This window comes from Silurus aristotelis (assembly GCF_946808225.1).
Source record: "Silurus aristotelis genome assembly, chromosome: 23".
In the NCBI taxonomy this organism is placed as follows: Eukaryota; Metazoa; Chordata; class Actinopteri; order Siluriformes; family Siluridae; genus Silurus; species Silurus aristotelis.
In genome coordinates, this window is record NC_139596.1 from 1,081,353 (window position 1) to 1,100,717 (window position 19,365).

The 19,365-nt window shown below is 40.0% G+C and overlaps 1 protein-coding gene and 1 long non-coding RNA gene across 4 annotated transcripts in view; both read left to right on the plus strand.

The window, feature by feature from the left end:
* Positions 1-3,693, plus strand: part of LOC310718415 (BOLA class I histocompatibility antigen, alpha chain BL3-7-like) — a 13,683-nt gene extending 9,990 nt beyond the window's left edge. The window contains exons 4-9 of one of the 3 annotated variants that reach the window (XR_014531148.1): positions 1,996-2,292; positions 2,389-2,490; positions 2,601-2,627; positions 2,728-2,797; positions 2,933-2,957; positions 3,012-3,693. Coding sequence is in view for 1 of the 3 variants with exons in the window: in XM_083527233.1 (XP_083383359.1) it covers positions 1,996-2,292; positions 2,389-2,490; positions 2,601-2,627; positions 2,728-2,762 (461 nt within the window). In the remaining 2 variants the exon portion in view is untranslated. Of the gene's footprint in view, positions 1-1,995; positions 2,293-2,359; positions 2,491-2,600; positions 2,628-2,727; positions 2,798-2,932 lie in introns of all 3 variants that reach the window. The other 2 variants (XR_014531147.1, XM_083527233.1) reach the window with 2 other exon arrangements.
* A 6,946-nt stretch (positions 3,694-10,639) lies between these two features.
* Positions 10,640-11,356, plus strand: LOC310718460. The gene is made up of 3 exons (XR_014531164.1): positions 10,640-10,654; positions 10,718-10,829; positions 10,906-11,356. It is a non-coding gene; the product is annotated as an uncharacterized lncRNA (long non-coding RNA).
* Positions 11,357-19,365: the final 8,009 nt, after the last annotated feature.

Below are 19,365 nucleotides of genomic sequence, written 5' to 3' on the forward strand. Positions count from 1 at the left end.
ATACCCACATTCACTGATTAATAACCACTTTCACTGACCACATTCACTGATTAATAACCACATTCACTGATCAATAACCACATTCACTGACCACATTCACTGATTAATAACCACATTCACTGATCAATAACCACATTCACTGACCACATTCACTGATTAATAACCACATTCACTGATCAATAACCACATTCACTGACCACATTCACTGATTAATAACCACATTCACTGATCAATAACCACATTCACTGACCACATTCACTGATTAATAACCACATTCACTGATCAATAACCACATTCACTGACCACATTCACTGATTAATAACCACATTCACTGATCAATAACCACATTCACTGACCACATTCACTGATTAATAACCACATTCACTGACCACATTCACTGATCAATAACCACATTCACTGATCAATAACCACATTCACTGATTAATAACCACATTCACTGATCAATAACCACATTCACTGATCAATAACCACATTCACTGATCAATAACCACATTCACTGATTAATAACCACATTCACTGATCAATAACCACATTCACTGATCAATACCCACTTTCACTGATCAATAACCACTTTCACTGATTAATAACCACATTCACTGATCAATAACCACATTCACTGATTAATAACCACATTCACTGATCAATAACCACTTTCACTGATCAATAACCACTTTCACTGATCAATAACCACTTTCACTGATCAATAACCACATTCACTGATTAATAACCACATTCACTGATCAATAACCACATTCACTGATTAATAACCACATTCACTGATTAATAACCACATTCACTGATCAATAACCACATTCACTGATTAATAACCACATTCACTGATCAATAACCACATTCACTGATTAATAACCACATTCACTGATCAATAACCACTTTCACTGATCAATAACCACTTTCACTGATCAATAACCACTTTCACTGATCAATAACCACATTCACTGATTAATAACCACATTCACTGATCAATAACCACATTCACTGATTAATAACCACATTCACTGATCAATAACCACATTCACTGATTAATAACCACATTCACTGATCAATAACCACATTCACTGATCAATACCCACTTTCACTGATCAATAACCACATTCACTGATCAATAACCACATTCACTGATCAATAACCACTTTCACTGATCAATAACCACTTTCACTGATTAATAACCACATTCACTGATCAATAACCACATTCACTGATCAATAACCACATTCACTGATTAATAACCACATTCACTGATCAATAACCACATTCACTGATTAATAACCACTTTCACTGATCAATAACCACATTCACTGATTAATAACCACATTCACTGATCAATAACCACATTCACTGATTAATAACCACATTCACTGATCAATAACCACATTCACTGATCAATAACCACTTTCACTGATCAATAACCACTTTCACTGATCAATAACCACATTCACTGATTAATAACCACATTCACTGATCAATAACCACATTCACTGATTAATAACCACATTCACTGATTAATAACCACATTCACTGATCAATAACCACATTCACTGATTAATAACCACATTCACTGATCAATAACCACTTTCACTGATCAATAACCACATTCACTGATCAATAACCACATTCACTGATCAATACCCACTTTCACTGATCAATAACCACATTCACTGATCAATACCCACTTTCACTGATCAATAACCACATTCACTGATCAATAACCACTTTCACTGATCAATAATTTCATTATCAATTATATTCAATATTAGTTGCAGCTTCACTTCTGATAGAAACTTAACCAGGATTTTAGTGACGTGCAGATTACAAGCAGTATTGTTCAGGAGAATTACAGTGTGTGTGTGTGTGTGTGTGTGTGTGTGTGTGTGTGTGTGTGTGTGTGTGTGTGTGTGTGTGTGTGTGATTTATAATTACAAAAATAATGGTGATTAAATATTTGTGTCTTTGCAGATCGTCCTGAGGCGTCTCTGTTCCAGGAAGAAGCTTCTTCTCCAGAGGTGGTGTGTCATGCTACAGGTTTCTTCCCCAAAACACTGATGATCTCCTGGCAGAAGGACGGACAGAACGTCCTGGAGGACGTGGAGCTCAGAGAGACGTTACCCAACCAGGATGGAAGCTTCCAGAAGAGGAGCATTCTGAAAGTCTCAGCTGAGGAGCTGCAGAAACACACCTACACCTGTGTGATTGAGCACAGCAGCTTGGAGAAGGATTTAGTGCTGCCTGTGAGCGAGAGACGAATCCTGAGAGGTCGGAGAAACACTTTCCTATAAATCTACACATTTACAGAGTGAACACTGATTTACTGATGCAGCAGATAATAAACACTCTGTGATCATTTAACAGATGGAGGACCGATTAGGATCATCATTGGTGTCATCGTGGCTCTCGTTGTTCTCGTTGCTGTTGGTGTTGCTGGAATTGTGGTCTGGAAGAAGAAGAACTCTGGTGAGTGGAACAGATGTGAAGTTTTTACAGAACAGATTTACACTTTAATTCTTAATTAAACAAAGAGCACAGATTTGATAATAACTGTGTGTTCATCATCTATGTTTCAGGATTTAAACCTGTTCCACCCAGAGCCTGTAAGTGAAACTTTATGATCCATAAATGATGTTTAAATCCACTACAGTGTTTATGTGCAGTGTTTTGATTTCACGTTGTGATGATTTGAATGTTTTACAGCCTCTGAAGGAGATTCTTCCTCCAATAACTCCTAAAGTGTGAGAGTGTGTGATCCTGCTGCAGTGAGAGAGTAAGACATGATGATGTTTACACTGTAATCTGGAATATAAATCTGTGTGTGGAGGGAAAATCCAGCAGAAACGTCTGTGTTCATATTAAATCTCTTCTCAGAGATCAAACTCTTTCTGTCTGTCTGTTTTTCTAGGAGAGGAGGAGAGGAAGAGGAGGATCTCTCACACACACACACACACACACACACACACACACACACACACACACACACACACACACACACACACACACACACACACACACACACACACACACACATTATTCCAGTAGTGTATCTTACAGTGTGATGTTCTTCCTGTATGTGGATGGAGGAGGTTTGGATTATTGGGGATTATTCTGGGGTTCTGTTTTATTCTGTGTAAATTCTCTCAGATTTAAACCTTGGGTTTGTTCTTCATTCATCATTAACTACATCTGAGCTCAAATAACACAATCAGGATCATCTCATTGTGGGAAATCAGTTCTGGTTAGTCAGGTTTCCTCAAACACGTGCAGATGTGATGAGAACAGCTGGATTGAGAGTACAAACCCCTGTTTTTTGTAGCGTCTGTAGATGATGAATGAGGATTTACAATCATTTATTTTTTACTTTTAGTATAAACTTTCACACGCGCACACGCACACACACACACACACACACACACACATGATTCTGATTTACTTTATTGTTATTATCTCTTTATAGTGATTAAGTGTGTATCTGTATATCAGGGGTGTATCAGTTTATTTCCAGTGTAAATGTATATAAATGATTAAATGTAGGATGAAGATGAGATCATAAATTTAATACAATCCATTAAACACATTTCTCACATCTGTACAACCAAATCTCCCATAATGCATCTGTTCTGTCACTCTAACAATCTGAATGATCAATAAAGTGGATTTTCTTCATTCTGTGTCTGACTTTTATTTTATATCTCTGTTCTTTTAAAGGACTCGAGCTCACTGCCACCTCTACATACACTAATGATCTACACACACACACACACACACACACACACACGTTCTGTACAAATAAACTAAAAACTCCAATGAATTTTGTTAAATGATATTTGGAATTATTCCAAAAATAAATTGTACTATGTAGTACACAATTCTACACAGGAACATATAAACTGTACATTACAATTTTAAGGAAAAATACAGTAATTTTGAATTTAATGTCTGCATTAAAAACATTGTTGATTTATTCATTGCTGAGACAAAAAGCACATTTATCTGTTACTCTGGATAAAGGCATCTGCTAAATTCTCTAAATGTAAATATAAACACATCTAAAAAAACAGGGTGATGTTTACCGCTGTGTTTCATCCACTCTTCTTTTAAAGGCAATCTGTATTTGTGTGAGATCTGAGGAGACAGTCGCTGATCTCATACAAAATTATATATATATATATATACCTTTTAGCATTGATTGTGTTTTTCCAGATGTACAAACTGCCCATTCCACAGGCACTAATGCACCCCACACCAGATCAACCTTTTTTTAACTGAGCACTGATAACAAGCCAGATAGTCCCTCTCCTCTTTAATCTGGAGGACGTGGCATCCAGGATTTCCAAAAAACTAATTTGTCTGACTACAGAACAGTTTTACATTTTTGCCTCAGTATATTTTAAATGAATTTTGGCCCAGAAAATGCAGCAGGATTTTAGGATAATGTTCATAAAAAGCTTCACAGACAATGATATTTAATGATAAGTGTTAATGAGCACATGCAGTGATTTTCATTACAGAATCATTTTTGTTGCCCCGTCCCAACTTCTTTGAGACGTGTTGCAGACATCAAACACAAAATGACTTCATATTTTCCTTAAAATGGTGCATTTCCTGTTTATACATTTAATTTGTTTTCTATAGTAAATCATTGCATTCTGCTTTTATACACATTTTACACGCCTCCCAACTTTATTAAAATGGGCTTCATGACTTCATAAAGAAGAGAAAATGAGAATATTTGATGTGTATTTATTAGTTGTGTATAACTACACAAACACACTCCAGTCACAATCATTCATATTATTGATGAATTCATGGGATTTAAATCCTGCACATGTCCTTTTTTCACTAAACTGTTATTGATGTATAAATTCAGTGTTGAAAATGTGACCTGATATTATTAATGAACAACTGAATCTACAGTCTGTTGTGAAACTGATCATCTGAAACCCAGAAGATCCTCCGTCACCTCCTTCCTGTACACAGACCAGTGGATTTCCTCTTCACATTGTAGAAAATATATTTTTATATTAAATACTGAACATGTGTAATAAAGTGCTGATTACATTCAGATGTTTACTGACTGAGGTGTTTATTCACTGTTTCATTTTACTTTCATTTCACTGTCAGAGCGACTCAGACACAGGAAACCACGTGATTTACAATCAGACAAAGAGCACGTGGTGATTCATCACTAAACAACCTTCTGATCACGTGATTTCACTGCAGAATCCATTTTATAGACTTTTATCAAACCCTGATTCCTGAACCTTGTGTTTATTCCATATTAATGCAGATTTATAGAGTTTCAGTAAACACTCATGTAAAGCTGTGAATTTATAATAAATGTAAAACTTCTGATTTATAAACACTTCACTCGGATATGTTCAGGTTTTTTACATACAGGATCTGTTTTTAGACTCTCAGACTCCTCAGGTCCTAAACCTCTGTCCCATAGTCCAGTTCAGTAATCCAGTAATGTGTGTGTGATCTGGGTTTGTGTACTGGTTTGTGTCCACAACAAAGCACAACAAATCTACACAACACAAACACAAACACAACCTCAGTCAAATCCTACAGTCAGTGATGATTATTTTTAACATTAATGTCTTATTTTAGTGTCAGAAATCAGAATGCAGCAGCTCAACATTCATACTATAACATAATCCAGTGTTTATTCAAACCAGTGTTAAAGCGCCACCCAGTGTATTATTTACGAATTACACTGCATCAGATAAATACTCTTCATCACCTTCATCACTGAGTCCAGACTACTGAACTTTATCTACTGGAGACATTTCAGTGGTTTATAAAAATAAATGATTACTGATATTGTGGAAGGTCTCCTGTAGAACATCTTCATGTGAAATGAATCTACAGTTTTGTCAGTTGGCTGTAGGGATCTGTCCAGCTTTGGATCATGAATCTGTGTGAGCTTCTCCGTCTAACCTGATGAGATATCTCCAGGTCTCATCTACAAACACGACAGGAAGTGAGACGTGAACCAACAATGATCCTCGAATTTGAAATAAAAACTAATAGCTGTAGCTCAGTGCTTCAGATTCTGTGTTTACACTCGTCTCCGACTTTAAAGAGAAACATCACTGTAGAAATGTTCTACTGAAACATGAGATATTCCTCCTAAACACTTTTGCAGTGGATCTTCACAGCAGCTCACTCATAATAACAAAACCTTCTCAGTAAAATCATCATGCATCTGGCTGTTTATACACATCTGTAATCAGCAGCATCCACACTGCACTTTTTACAGCCTCCTCAGGACCACGAGAACAAATATTTATAGTGCAACAACACTTTAATTACATCTCTATCATTAATGTTGTGTCATCATACCTCTTATATTCTATTATTTTATTCTACTTCTATTATTGTATTCTACTCTATCATGTGCTCTTACATGCTCCATTACACCTGTACAGCTGAAACAAACCCATCTACTGCAATAGACAGATAGACATTCAACAATATACTCATTACTTTATATAGATAGATAGATAGATAGATAGATAGATAGATAGATAGATAGATAGATAGATAGATAGATAGATAGATAGATAGATCACATTACATATAAACTAGATGTCCACTTTCCTCCTCCATTATCTCCTACTTTCACTTTCAAGATTCTCCTGCACTCCTCAGTTCGCCCCAGAAACCGGTGACGTCACAAGATTCTGAATTCTGATTAGTCGTTGAGGCGAGCGTAACGAGAACAGAAAGATTTGAGCGTAGCGCCTCCTGGTGGTTGATATAAGAAACCACAGAGGTGTTGTCCTAACGGACCGACACATGGTCTCATCTGAGGTCCAGAAGGAAGTGCATGGCCAGCATCTCTAGGCAACTGATGTGCCACAGCAGAGGGGGCTCTTCCAAAAGGCCACTCATGACCGCTCCCCAGCCCATGAGGGAAGCATCCGTCGTTAGCATTACACGACGAGTAATAACTGATTTTAACTAATATATTGATCAGTCCTGTAATATCCATATAATCCCCCTCCCCCTCATCTTTGCTGATTTATATAAAGCACAATATACAGAGCCACAGATTAAGAAGTGGATCAGTGACGTCACCAATCTGCCTTCTGTCTCCATGTTTATACCATAAACCACAGGTTTTTCACTAGAAATAAACTAATGTCAAATATATTATATTTACTTTTGCATTAAAAAATACAACACACACACACACACACACACACACACACACACACACACACACACACACACACACACACACAGTAACAGTTTTACAGCATATGTTTTTTCAGGATGATTAGATATGGTACAGTGTAAATACAACACACACACACACACACACACACACACACACACACACACACACACACACACACACACACACACAGTAACAGTTTTACAGCATATGTTTTATCAGGATGATTAGATATGGTACAGTGTAAATACAACACACACACACACACACACACACACATATACACACACACAAACACACAAACACACACACACACACACACACACACACACACACACACACACACACACACACACACACACACACACAGTAACAGTTTTACAGCATATGTTTTATCAGGATGATTAGATATGGTACAGTGTAAATACAACACACACACACACACATATACACACACACAAACACACAAACACACACACACACACACACACACACACACACACACACACACACACACACACAGTAACAGTTTTACAGCATATGTTTTATTAGGATGATGAGATATGGTACAGTGTAAATACAACACACACACACACACACACACACACACACACACACACACACACACACACACACACACACACACACACACACAGTAACAGTTTTACAGCATATGTTTTATTAGGATGATGAGATATGGTACAGTGTAAATACAACACACACACACACACACACACACACACACACACACACACACACACACACACACACACACACACACACACACACACACACAGTAACAGTTTTACAGCATATGTTTTATTAGGATGATGAGATATGGTACAGTGTAAATACAACACACACACACACACACACACACACACACACACACACACACACACACACACACACACACACACACACACAGTAACAGTTTTACAGCATATGTTTTATTAGGATGATGAGATATGGTACAGTGTAAATACAACACTAATGTCACCACTCAGAGCAATAATGTAATCAGGTCTTATATATTTTTTTTATTCTGGGAAAATCAGAATTCAGTAAAAATCCACAGTGTTGATTAAAGCCAACAAACAGCTGCACAAAACAAACACAGTGGAGAAACAGTAAATACTGGGACATGTGTATTCGAACAAAACTAACATTTCTAAAACACTGAAACGACACGCATGAACATACACGCAGAAAACATGATCAGAAACTATTCCAAAACATTACTGTCTTTAGTGTCAATTATTTATGGAAATTATGTGAAATGAGTCATTATTATGTCTGTGATGTCACTTTATGTTTTCAATATCACGACTATAACAATCAATGGGAAATACAGTGCAAAGTAATGAAGAGTGTGTTAGAGAAGTGAAGAAAAGAGTGGAGGGTGGAGTGGGTGGAGGAGAGTGATAGCAGGAGTGATTTGTGATAGAAGAGTATCTGTGAGAGTGCAAGGGAAAGTTTATAGGACTGTGGTGAGACCTGAGATGTTGTATGGATTAGAGACAGTGGCATTGAGTAGAAGACAGGAGGTGGAGCTGGAGGTAGCAGAGCTGAAGATATTGAGATGTTCGTTGGAAGTGACGACGATGGACAGTATTAGAAATGAGTTTATTAGAGGGACAGCACATGTAGGACGTTTTGGAGACAAGGTGAGGGAGGTGAGATTGAGATGGTTTGGACATGTGCAGAGGAGGGACATGGAGTATATCAGTAGGAGAACGCTGAGGATGGAGACACCAGGAAGGAGTAAAAGAGGAAGACCAAGGAGGAGGTTTATGGATGTGGTGAGGGAAGACATGCAGGTAGTTGGTGTGAAAGAGGCAGATGTAGAGGACAGGGGGGTATGGAGACAGATGAGGCGTGGTGCCCCCTAATGGGAGAAGCTGAAAGAAGAAGAAGAAGAAGAAGAAGAAGAAGAAGAAAAAGAAGGAGAAGAAGAAGAAGAAGAAGAAGAAGAAGAAGAAGAGAATCAATTGGAAATGAAATGAGAGAAACAAATGTGGGAAATATTTCCCGAGAGCACTTTTTCTTCTGTTCCACATTCTGACAAAGTGGAACCCAATCAAGTCATTTAAGATTTTAGATGAATTATATTTATTTTTATTTTTAATGTGAATTACTTTCTACTTTTCAAAAAAATATTCTGTTTATTAGTTGAAATGGAGTCAAGTGATAAAGCAAGACAAGGAGAAAGAAAAGAAAAGGATGGAGTCAGTTTAGTTCAGAGCAGTGCAGAGAGGAGAGGAGGAGATGTACAACACAGCAGGAACAGAGAAGAAGCACATCTTAGGATCATCTTGAGGAGACAATATCCATAAAACATCATCTGTATACAGTAATTATAGAGTGAACATGTAGATTCAGTGTGTGTTTGTATTTACTGCTGTTGAGATGCTTGATGGAGTGCAGATCAGTTACTATGACAGCAAGATGAAGTTCATCTGAAACACAGGCTGGTGTAGGGATGCTCATGCTGATGATCTTTTATTTAGTATGAGAAATGAAAACCAAATTAAAACAGATTTAAATAAAATATAAATTTAGTGTACATCTTATTAATTAGGATACGTGTGTGTGTGTGTGTGTGTGTGTGTGTGTGTGTGTGTGTGTGTGTGTGTGTGTGTGTGTGTGTGTGTGTGTGCAGAAGTTCACACTTGGCAGTGGATTGTTGGATGTGATCTTGATGATGAATTCACCACTAGAGGGCACTACCAGTTTGGTTATGATGGAGAAGAGTTTATCTTAAGTGTGTGTCCAGGGGGGTATTCCAGAAAGCAGGTTATGTGACATACCTGGGTATGTTTAAGGGTAAGTTCGTGGATAACCTCAACTTTCGGTTCCCAAAACGGAGGTAACTTTCTGGGTATGTATGTAACCATAGCAACTGACTCTCTGAAGATAACCAGCTCGGGAGCAGGTTATGTTTCAGTGTAACTTCGGCGTGCCCTTTTGATGAGGATCCTGTGGACGTAGAAGCACAAATTATACGAGGTTTTGTTCGTCGGGAGAGGGTTATAAGACCGCGTATTGATGTGTTTGCATACCCTAATGAATATTTAAAAAAGCGTTATCAAAAGATTCGTTAGTTTATTTATCACGTCTTTTAAAACCGCATATCGCAAATGTGACACACCGTGTGGGCGATTCAGAGCATGTGGGCAAGGCAACTGTGTGTAGAGCCGTTCGTACAGTATGTCTGGCACATATATATATATATATATTTATTTAATATTCAGTCATATTATTTATATCTATACATGTATTCATTATGCGCACACACACTTTATACTTCTATAACTTTCTGTTTCAGGGTTTCCAAATGTAATTGGGTGCACTGATGGCACTCACATTCCTATTAAAGCTCCACCAATAAATGAGGGAGACTGTGTTAATAGGAAATCTATTCATAGCATCAATGTGCAGGTAACAACTTGATTTTTTCCCCTTCTTAAAATCATTAAAGTCATTACTTTTTCCACTAACTAGGTAATATGTGAGGCAACCCAAATCACTACCAATTTCGAGGCAAAATGGCCAGGATCTGTGCATGATGCCAGAATTTTCCGCGAGTCATCATTATGCCAGACATTTCAGCAGGGTATGTTTTACTTTATACAATTGGGTTTTTTTTTTCCTTTTTACTATATTTGTGTTGTACACTTCAATCATTACAGGACAGTACAATGGTTACTTGCTGGGGGACAGAGGATACCCTTGTCTGCCCTATTTAATGACACCCTACCCTGAACCTGAGCCTGGACCACAGACACGGTTTAACCTGGCTCACAGCCGAACACGGGCCAAGCTGGAGATGACTATAGGGATCCTCAAATCTCGGTTTCAGTGTCTGCGTGAGCTCCGGGTTAGTCCAGAGAGGGCATGCGACATTATAGTGGCTTGTGTTGTGCTTCACAATATTGCCACTATAAGAGGAGAGAGCCACCCTCCTTGTATTGAGGAAGATGGCCCACAGGAACACCTACAGATTTTAGAGGCCAACAGAGACGGAAGACTTTTGAGAGACAGGATCTGTCAAAATTACTTTTATTAATTTTTTTGCACTGGTCTGCCAGGCAGTTTATTTCTTTATTTCCTGAAAAACAATAAAAGTAAAATTCAATAAAATGTTTTTTTTATATTGCTTTACACATCTCTCTTGCTTTAGCCGATGCAGCTGTATTGCTTCTTTTTAATATTATTGGCTTAAACTCCTCATAAGAGTGCATTAAAACCTCCAACTCCGCCTCTGTGAACTCCGCCACTCTCTTTTTTCCGCTTTGAGTTTCCATGGTGACTCGTGAAATCGGCGATCCAATAAAAATGTCTTTATATATATATGCACTGTGCACGCGCATTACCTCTGGGTAACCAGTTGGAGGTTGATTAAACTAACTCTTCTCAGGTGTTTTGGAACCGACATACTCATGGTATGCCTGTTTGGGGTAAATCAACCCAGAGGTTAGGATTTATCAAATGGTAAGTTAACCAAGCTTTCTGGAAAACCCCCTGCTCTCTCTCGCTCACACACACACACACACACACACACACACACACACACACACACACACACACACACACACACACACACACACACACACACACAGAAACTTCTAATGTTTTGTAACATTCATATTTAAATACAAATAAAATATATATACACTATTTGTATTTAAATACAAAACACTTCTAACACATGTAACATGTTAAAACCCTTATGTACTTTATAAATAAATACATTTAGGGAGTGATTTTATATTTATGTCTCTGTAGTTCCTCCTACAGCTTCTGTGTTCCAGATTTACTTGCGGTCTCCAGAGGTGGTGTGTGTGATGCTACAAGTTTCTTCCCCAAAACACTGATGATCTCCTGGCAGAAGGACGGAGAGGACGTACTCGAGGACGTGCAGCTCAGAGAGACGTTACCCAACCAGGATGGAAGCTTCCAGAAGAGGAGCATTCTGAAAGTCTCAGCTGAGGAGCTGCAGAAACACACCTACACCTGTGTGATTGAGCACAGCAGCTTGGAGAAGGATTTAGTGCTGCCTGTGAGCGAGAGACGAATCCTGAGAGGTCGGAGAAACACTTTCCTATAAATCTACACATTTACAGAGTGAACACTGATTTACTGATGCAGCAGATAATAAACACTCTGTGATGATTTAACAGATGAAGTGTGGACTGGTCTCATCCTTGCTGTAATCCTGGTTCTCGTTGTTGTCATTGCTGTTGCTCGAGATTTCATCTGTCATTTTTTATGATATCATTTACATTTACATTTACATTTGCGGCATTTAGCAGACGCCCTTATCCAGAGCGATGTACAAAAGTGCTTTGAGTCTCTAGTAATGAATAAATCTACACTGGTATGCTAGATTACAAACTTAATATAAACATAACCCTTGAATTCTACCAACTTGGAAAGTGGTAATTTAAGTGTTTCAGGAAGATGAAGGTCTTCAGTCGTCGCTTGAAGATAGTCAGGTACTCTGCTGTACGGACATCTAGGGGAAGTTCATTCCACCACCTCGGTGCCAGAACAGAGAAGAGCCTTGAAGTGTACTTACCTCTCATTCTGAGAGAAGGTGGTACCAGTCGAGCAGTGCTGGAGGATCTCAGACAGCATGGTGCCGTGCGAGATGTGATGAGGTCACTGAGGTAAGATGGTGCTGGTCCATTTTTGGCTTTGTAGGCAAGCATCAGTGTTTTGAACCTGATACATGCAGCTTTTAGTTGGTGAGCACGCATCCATGAAGATATGTCTGTCAAGCCTGCTGATATCCGAGCAGAAGCTGTGGTATAGGATGGAGGGAAAGAAAAGATTAGTTGAGTGTCATCTGCATAGCAGTGATAAGAAAACCCATGTGAGGATATAACTTCACCAATGGAGTGGGTATAGAGGGAAAAAAAGAGGGGACCAAGTACTGAGCCTTGTGGAACACCAGTGGTGAGTCTGCACGGGGCAGATGTGGATCCCCTTCATGTTACCTGGTATGAGCGACCTTCCAGGTAGAAAGCAAACCATTCCCATGCTGTTCCGCAAATGCCGAGGCTTTTGAGGGTTGACAAAAGTGTCTTGTGGTTAACTGTGTCAAATGCTGCTGAAAGGTCCAGGAAGATAAGTACAGATGACAGCTTAAAAGGCAAAAGGGCCGTCTCTGTGGAATGTGCCGCATTGAACCCAGACTGGTTAGGATCATGGAGGTTGTTCTGTGAGAGAGAGACAGACAGTTGGTTAAAAACAGTGCGTTCCAGAGATTTAGAAAGAAAGGAAAGAAGTGATACCGGTCTGTAGTTGTTGATGTCTGATGGATCCAGAGCAGGTTTCCTTAAGATGGGAATGACCCTTGCTTGCTTGAAGGTAGTTGGTACATAGCCAGATGTTAATGACCCATTGATGATTGTGGAGATGAAGGGCAGGAGATCTTGTGTGATGGTCTGAAGCATAGTTGAAGGGATTGGATCCAGAGGACAGGTGGTGGGATTGCAAGATTGGATGACTTGCAGTATCTCATCTTCTGTTAAGGTTGAGAAGCTTGACAGAGACGAAGTGGATTGTCGGCTGTGTTGTGTAGTCATTGTTGGGGAGGATGTGAAGGTCTGGCAGATTTTCATAATCTTCTCATCATAGAAGGAGGCAAAGTCATTAGCAGTCAGGGAGGATGGAGTAGGTGCAGCAGGGGGGTTGAGTAGTGAAGAGAAGATGTTGTGATGCTTACGAGGATCTTGTGCAGAGGCCTCAAGCTTTTCCTTGTAGAAGGCAGTTTTGGCAGAAGTCACCTCCAAAGAAAATTTGGTCAGGAGTGCGAGGTAAGATGCGAGGTCTACATCGAGTTGTGATTTTTTTCCACTTCCTCTCTGCAGATCTGCAGTTCTCGTCGATTGCTGCGCAAAACTTCTGACAGCCAGGGTGTGGGACAAGAAGTCTTCTTGGGTTTTGTAGTCAAGAGACAAAGGATGTCCTTGGTTGAGGAAAGAGATGAGAGGAAGAAGTCTGTAGCAATGTCTAAGGGTAGAGAGGAAAAGGAGTCAGGGTCAGGAAGAGATGAAAGAGTACAGGAAGCTACAGAGGAGGGAGAGATAAAGTGAAGGTTAGGACGGATAAGAGAGACATGTCAATTATTTTTAGGTTAAATAGGAAGAGTGATTAAAAAGGAAACCAGGTGATGATCAGAGATTGGAGGTGGAGTGGCAGTCATGTCTGTAGCTGGAGTAGGGCGGGTGAAAACCAGGTCCAGGACATTTCCTCCCTTGTGTGTTGGAGGGCAGCTGTTAAATGTCAAGGAGAAAGTATTCAGAAAAGGCAAGAGGCAAGATGACTGAAGTTTGTCAGATGGGAGATTGAAGTCACCAAGAACTGTCAGAGGGGTGCTGTCAGAGGGGAAAGTACTGAGGAGTGTGTCCATCTCTTCTAGAAAGTCTCCAAGGGGACCAGGAGGGCGGTAGATGACACTGATGAAGAGGTTAATTGGAGAGGGAACTGAAACTGCATGGAATTCAAAAGAAGACATGGTTAGATGAGACAAAGGGAGAGGTGTGAAACACCATCTCCGTGATAAAAGTAGACCTGTACCACCACCTCTACCGGTTTCTCTTGGTGAGTGAGAGAAAGCATAGGCAGAAGACAGAGCAGCTGGTGTAGCAGTGTTCTGTTGGGATATCTAGGTTTCAGTAAGTGCCAGAAAGTCAAAGGTGTAATGGGAAGCCAAGCCTGTGATAAAGTCTTTACTTTCTTTACAGCAGACTGGCAAATCCAGAGCCCACCTACCACCACTGTTTGAGATTGAGACAACAGGGGAGGGTAGATGAGGTTACTGGCAATGTGACATCTGTTCTGTGGATGGGAACGTCTGTGTCTGTAAGAGATGACTACAGAGATGGGTTTGAGGCACATGACTGATCTCCTAATTTGAGATCAATGTGTTTTAAAAAGAAAAAGAACAAATAAGAATTTCTAAATATACACCAAGCGTTACTGGCTTTAGGGGGGCTACCTACTATGTCTGTAGCGGAGCACCTTCAATATAAGTGAGTAAGCCCTGCCCACAATTCACACCTCGAGTGAGACTGAAACTACCCTTGATTAATCACCTGACCAAACTAATAAGCACAGACCAACACTCTAGAATCAACTGAGTTAAATAGATATACAAAGTTAGAATTCTACCTTACCAGAAGAGAGTAGGTTACAACAGTCAGCAATTAGTAGGAAGTGTACAGGCCTCTGCTCTGAATGACTTCAGCACATCTGCGGTCACAGGACAGCACTAGTCTCTCACAGTGCTCTGGTGTGATTTTGGGCCACTCTTCTTCCAGTCTCCTCCACAGTTCGGTGACTGTAGTGGGTTTCTTGGCCATAACTTTGTCACCAAGGATTTTCCAGAGGTTCTCTATTGGGTTGAGATCAGGACTCTGGGCAGGCCATGTCATTATTTCAATGTTTTCAGTTTCAAGGAACTGCTTTACTCGTTGGCTGTGTGACATGGAGCGTTGTCCTGCATGAACACTGCGGGCTGATTGGGTGATGAACGCAGGGAAGGAACCATATGTTGTTGAAGAAGGTTCTGATAAACATTTGCATTCACTCTGCCATGTAGCTGTATAAGAGGCTCAACTCCTGCTGCAGAAAACATGCCCCAAACCATGACACTTCCTCCTCCACTTTTTACTGACTTCTTTACACACTTTGGGTTCAGTCTTTCTCCAGTTTGTCGCCGAACATAATGTTTCCCATAGGACCCAAATAAATTAAACTTGCTTTCATCACTGAAGTGAACTTTGGACCAGTTCTCTTCTGTCCACACAACATGCTTAGTCTAGCCTTTTGATTCTTTCTGCTAATGAGGTTTGGTCACTGCAGAGTGGGCTTTCAGTCCGAATGCTCTTAAACATCGAGACACTGTATGACGAGACAGATCCTTACCCTGTTCAGCGCTGAACTGGTGAGCAATAACAGCTCCAGTGTGAAAACTATTGCCAATTGAGATCCTCCGCGGTATCCTGTCCTCTCTTGTATTTGTCTTCCGTGGGCGACCAGCCTTCTTGGCGGACTTGAATGAGTTTGTGATGTTGTAAAGAGTCAATATTCTTGAAATCACAGATTTGGAATGACCAACTTATCTTGCTATGGCTGATAGGGTCATCCCTTTGGCCTTCATCTGGACAACCTGCTGCCGGAGGCTTTCAGTCACTTTAGAACGGCCCACCATCTTGCAGAGTCGGTGAAACTGGAAGTTAGGCTGCCAGTTAAATAGGGGTTTACAGATAATCAAGGAAATTAGCACCAGGTACCAGATTAACACCAATAACGGGGAGGTATTTGAAAGTGTTCTCTAATTTTGATCAGTGTGTTTTCTGCAAAATAATGTTTTTTTTTTTTTTAATGCCTTAGTTAATTTGTGGAAAAGGTGTTCTGGTAGCATGGTATAGACAGGACAAAAACTCCCTCAACTGTTGAGCAGTGAAGATGACGTTATTTCAGAATTGTTCAATTGTTTATAAATTGTTCTCTAATTTTGATCGCCAGTGTGTGTGTGTATATATATATATATATATATATATATATATATATATATATATATATATATATATATATATATATATATATATATAAATTCTGTGACCATAATATACAGATGCCTATTACTATACACAGAGATTTACAGAAGGATGTGAACAGTGAACATGATATATTGCTATTGCTATGAACAGAGAACAGGTATATATATATATATATATATATATACAATGGTAATAAGTTAATGGTGCAATACAAAGGAGAGCAGTGTGCAAATGAGCAAAGGTTTGTGTAAACAGTCTGTGCAATAACAAAGTGTGGGGTGAGAAATGATCAGTGACCCGGTGAGCATAAGTTTTTGTGTGGACAGTCCATTAGCGAAATAAAGTGTGAGGGGAAATGTGGTAGTGTATCAGTGAGTGGTAGAGTTCACTTAATTAGATTAGATTCAACTTTATTGTCATTACACATGTACAAGTACAAGGCAACAAAATGCAGTTTGGGTCTAACCAGAGTGCAATAACAGCAAGTGCAGGATATACAGTTTTTACATGATTTACATAGTTAAATAGAATGATAATATAGACTATAAACAGTAATTTAAAGATGTATATGTACTATAAATGTAATATACAGATGATTATATATGTACTATGAAAATAACTACAGATGAATATGAGTATATATGTACTATGAACAATAGTATACAGATACAATTATATATTGTTATTGTTATATTATATATATATATATATATATATGTAGGTGTATATATGTATGTACTGTGAACATAATATACAGATGCCTATTAATATACACAGAGACTTACAGAAGGATGTGAACGGTGAACCTAATAAATTATTACTATGAACAGAGAACGGGTATTTATACAATGGTAAATAATGATGAGCAGCAATACAAAGAAGAGCAGTGTGCAAATGAGCAAAGGTTTGTGTAAACAGTCCGTGCAATAACAAAGTGTGGGGTGAGAAATGATCAGTGTTCCGGTGAGCACAAGTTTTTGAGTAGACAGTCCAATATAGAAATAACGAAGTGTGAGGAAAATGTGGTAGTGTATCAGTGAGTGGCAGAGTTCAGTAAAGAGACAGCTCTAGGAAAAAAGCTGTTCTTTAGTCGGCTGTTCCTGGTCCGGAGGCACCTGAAACGCCTGCCGGAGGGCAGAAGAGTAAACAGTCTATGGGCCGGATGAGACGAGTCCTTAAGAATGCTGCGAGTTCAACGCAGACAGCGTTTCTTTTGAATGTCCTCCATGGCTGGGAGTAAAGTCCCTGTGATGCGCTGGGCAGTTTTCACCACCCGCTGCAGTGCCTTGCGCTCTGCAACAGAGCAGCTCCCATACAAGACTGTGACACTGCTGGTCAGGATGCTTTCTACTGCGCACCAGGATATCCGAGGAGAGCTGATTTTTCTTACGTGTCCTCAGAAAAAAAAGAGGCGCTGGTGAGCCCTCTTGACTAGGCTGGAGGTGTTGATAGCCCAGGACAGGTCCGCCGAGATGTGGATCCCCATGAACTTGAAACTGGAGAAGCACTCAACAGCCATCCCATTGATGTGGGTGGTGTCATGTGTGCCTCTTGCCTCCTTCCTTATTTCCACAATAAGCTCCTTTGTCTTGGAGGTGTTAAGGAGCAGGTTATTGCACCATGTGGCTAGGTGCTGGATCTCCTCCCTGTAGGCAGTCTCATCATTGTTGGTGATGAGACCGATCATGGTAGTGTCATCTGCAAACTTGATGATGGATTTAGATCCATTCACAGGCCTGCAGTCGGAGGTGAAAAGGGAGTAGTGGAAGGGGATCAGCACACAGCCCTGTGGTACACCAGTGTTATGTGTGATGGTGTTGGAGTCTGCTTGGGTCTGTTGGTCAGAAAGTCCATGACCCAGTTGCAGGTGGAGGTGTTAATGCCCAGATCTACAAGTTTGGCTATTAGCTTGGATGGAATGATGGTATTGAATGCTGAGCTGAAGTCAACAAACAGCATATGTGCATAAGTGTTCTTATTGTCCAAGTGTGTGAGCACAGAGTGCAGTGCAATGGAAACTGCATCTTCTGTGCTCCTATTGCTGCGGTAGGCAAACTGGTGAGAGTCTAATGTGGATGGCAGAGAGTCCTTCAGGTGTGCCAGGACCAGCTGCTCAACGCACTTCATGACAATGGGTGTCAGTGCTACAGGGCGGTAGTCGTTCAGGCACGTTGGGTTGGAGTGTTTTGGCACTGGCACAATGGAGGTGCATTTAAAGCAAGTGGGAACAGTTGTTTGGGCAAGAGACAGGTTGAAGATGTCAGTAAAGACCCCAGCGAGCTGCTCAGCACATGCCCTGAGTACGCGTCTAGGGAGGTTGTCTGGTCCAGCGGCTTTGTGTGCGTTGATCCGGCTCAGTGCATTGCAGACATCTGTGGAGTGTGAATGGAGAGTGATCAGCCGAGAGTTTGAGCTTGGTGGCAGTTTCTTTGTTGTCTCTCTCAAAGCGAGCATAAAAGTAATTAAACTCATTCAAGAAGAGAACATCAGTGGCAGCGGGGGTGGAGTGGGAGGATTTGTGATCACTGATGGCCTGGATGCCTTGCCACATGCGTCAAGGGTCAGAGTTGGAAAAAT